The 2,095-nt window shown below is 34.8% G+C and overlaps 1 protein-coding gene across 1 annotated transcript; it reads right to left on the bottom strand.

Annotated features, from left to right (window-relative positions):
• Positions 1-314: 314 nt before the first annotated feature.
• Positions 315-971, bottom strand: LOC108458620 (uncharacterized). Its single transcript, XM_017758029.1, has one exon. The coding sequence runs from the start codon at positions 969-971 to the stop codon at positions 315-317; it is 657 nt and encodes a 218-aa protein (XP_017613518.1).
• Between the last annotated feature and the right edge of the window lie 1,124 nt (positions 972-2,095).

Here is a 2,095-nt window from a genome sequence, read left to right on the forward strand (position 1 = left end):
TCACTAGACTTGCTATGGCAATCCTTCAGTAGAATTTTACGCATGCAAATAGCAGGAATGATTCCCTTAATATTAGCAGTTGTCCACCCCAATGCCCTCTTAGATTTCTTCAAAACTTCTAATAACTACTTCTCATGATCAAGTGTTAATTCTACAGATATGACTACTAGCAAAGTGTTATTGTCTCCCAAGTAAGCTTACTTTAACTGCAATGGCAACTGCTTTAACTCCAAAGTAGGAAGGTCCTTTATGAAATGTCTTGGAGGCTTGAAAGAATGATTTGACAAATCTAAAAATTCAAAACTCCTTCCTTGTCAACATTTAAATTGCTTGATCTCCATAAGTTCACAAAGTTCACCAATCATTTCTGGTTCAGTCAGCTCAAATGGATTTCCATCACTATTAGAGTTACTGTAACAAAATTTTGCAAATTCTTTCTCTACTACTGTGTCGAGAAATTCAATAATGTGACATTCTTCATTTTCATCTACACACTTCATGGAAACAAAAACATTAAAGGTTATCTGCTGGTCGTTGACCCTCATTGTTAACTCACCTTTTTGCACATTAATTAGCGTTCTACTTGTTGCTAGAAACATTTTACCAAGAATAATTGGTACCTCTTTATCAATTCTTACTAGTACATCTTCAATCTTACCTTTTGGATGTGCATAGGAGTTATCTGCTAGCTGCAGTGTGACTATGGTGGTTCTTGCCTTTCTAATTCCTAGCTTCCTGAAAATAGACATAGGCATTAAATTTATACTTGCACCTAAATCACATAATGTCTTACTAACATAATGATTTCCAATTGAATAAAGAATAGTAAAACTCCCTTGGTTTTTCAACTTTGGAGGCAACTTGTTCATCAACATTGTTGTGTACCCTTCAGTGAGAGCAACAGTTTCAAATTCCCCTAATTGCCGCTTCCTTGACAAGATATCCTTTATGAACTTAACATAATTTGGCATTTGCTCTAATGCTTCCACCAATGGTATGTTAATATGAAGTTTGTTTAGGACATCCAAAAAAATTTTGAATTGAAAATCTTGCTTAAACTTCGGGAATTGTTAAGGAAAATATGGTGGTGACCTTCTTTCAACTTGTTGCGGTTTCTTTGTCGTGGCATTCTTATTGGTAATACGAACTGATTTTACTTCAACATTTTCTTGTTTGACCTTATTAGTTGTAAACTACTTCAAAAATGGTTTGGAATTCATTTCATGTGTAAAATCTGAGCTATCCTCTTAAATAGTAACATCATTAACAACTCCAGGTAACTGAGTTCCACTTCTGAGTGTAATGGCCTTGTAATTATCCTTCCCTTTAGATCTTGAATTTTTAATAACACTCAGTAATGCTCCTTTCGATCTTAAACTTAATGCACTAGCAATCTGCCCTACTTGATTTTTCATAGCTCTTAATGATGCAGTTGGACTGTGTGCTACAACATCATTCTTGGCCATGTATTCCATCAATAGAGCTTCCATCAATGAAGAAGATGATGCTTAACTTTGTTGAACTTTTTGTCGTGGCATGAGTTGATTATATCCAAGTGATGCAAACATTACTAGAATCTCAATCCTTGATTACTCCAGTTGAAGTTGGGATATTGTTTCCACTCTGGATTATATGTATTGGAATATGGATTATTATTTTGATTGAAATTTCCCATGTAATATAAACAGGTACGGTTCGATGGGCATTCATCAAAAACATGTTCTTCCCAGTAGTAAACACATGTTAGCTCAGCTGCTTTCATTTCCTACACTACAGTTGGTCTCTTCAATGTTTTAATCATATTAGCTAGGGATGATACACGAGTTGTTAATGAGGTGATTGCATTAACCTCCATTACTCCGCAACTCTTCTGCTTGTATCTACTCTTGTAGTTGGATATTGATAATCGTTGTTAGCTATCCTTTCTAGAATTTCATATGCCTCATTGTATGATTTATCTAGCAAAATGTCATTGACAGATGCATTAACTACCATCTTTGTATGTGCATTTAATCCATTGTAAAACATTTCCATCTGTGTTCAATTTGGAAACCATGCATCGGGTATTATCTAAGTAAGTCTTTGAATCTCTCCC

The sequence above is a fragment of the Gossypium arboreum genome, chromosome 4, assembly GCF_025698485.1.
Source record: "Gossypium arboreum isolate Shixiya-1 chromosome 4, ASM2569848v2, whole genome shotgun sequence".
Classification (NCBI taxonomy): Eukaryota; Viridiplantae; Streptophyta; class Magnoliopsida; order Malvales; family Malvaceae; genus Gossypium; species Gossypium arboreum.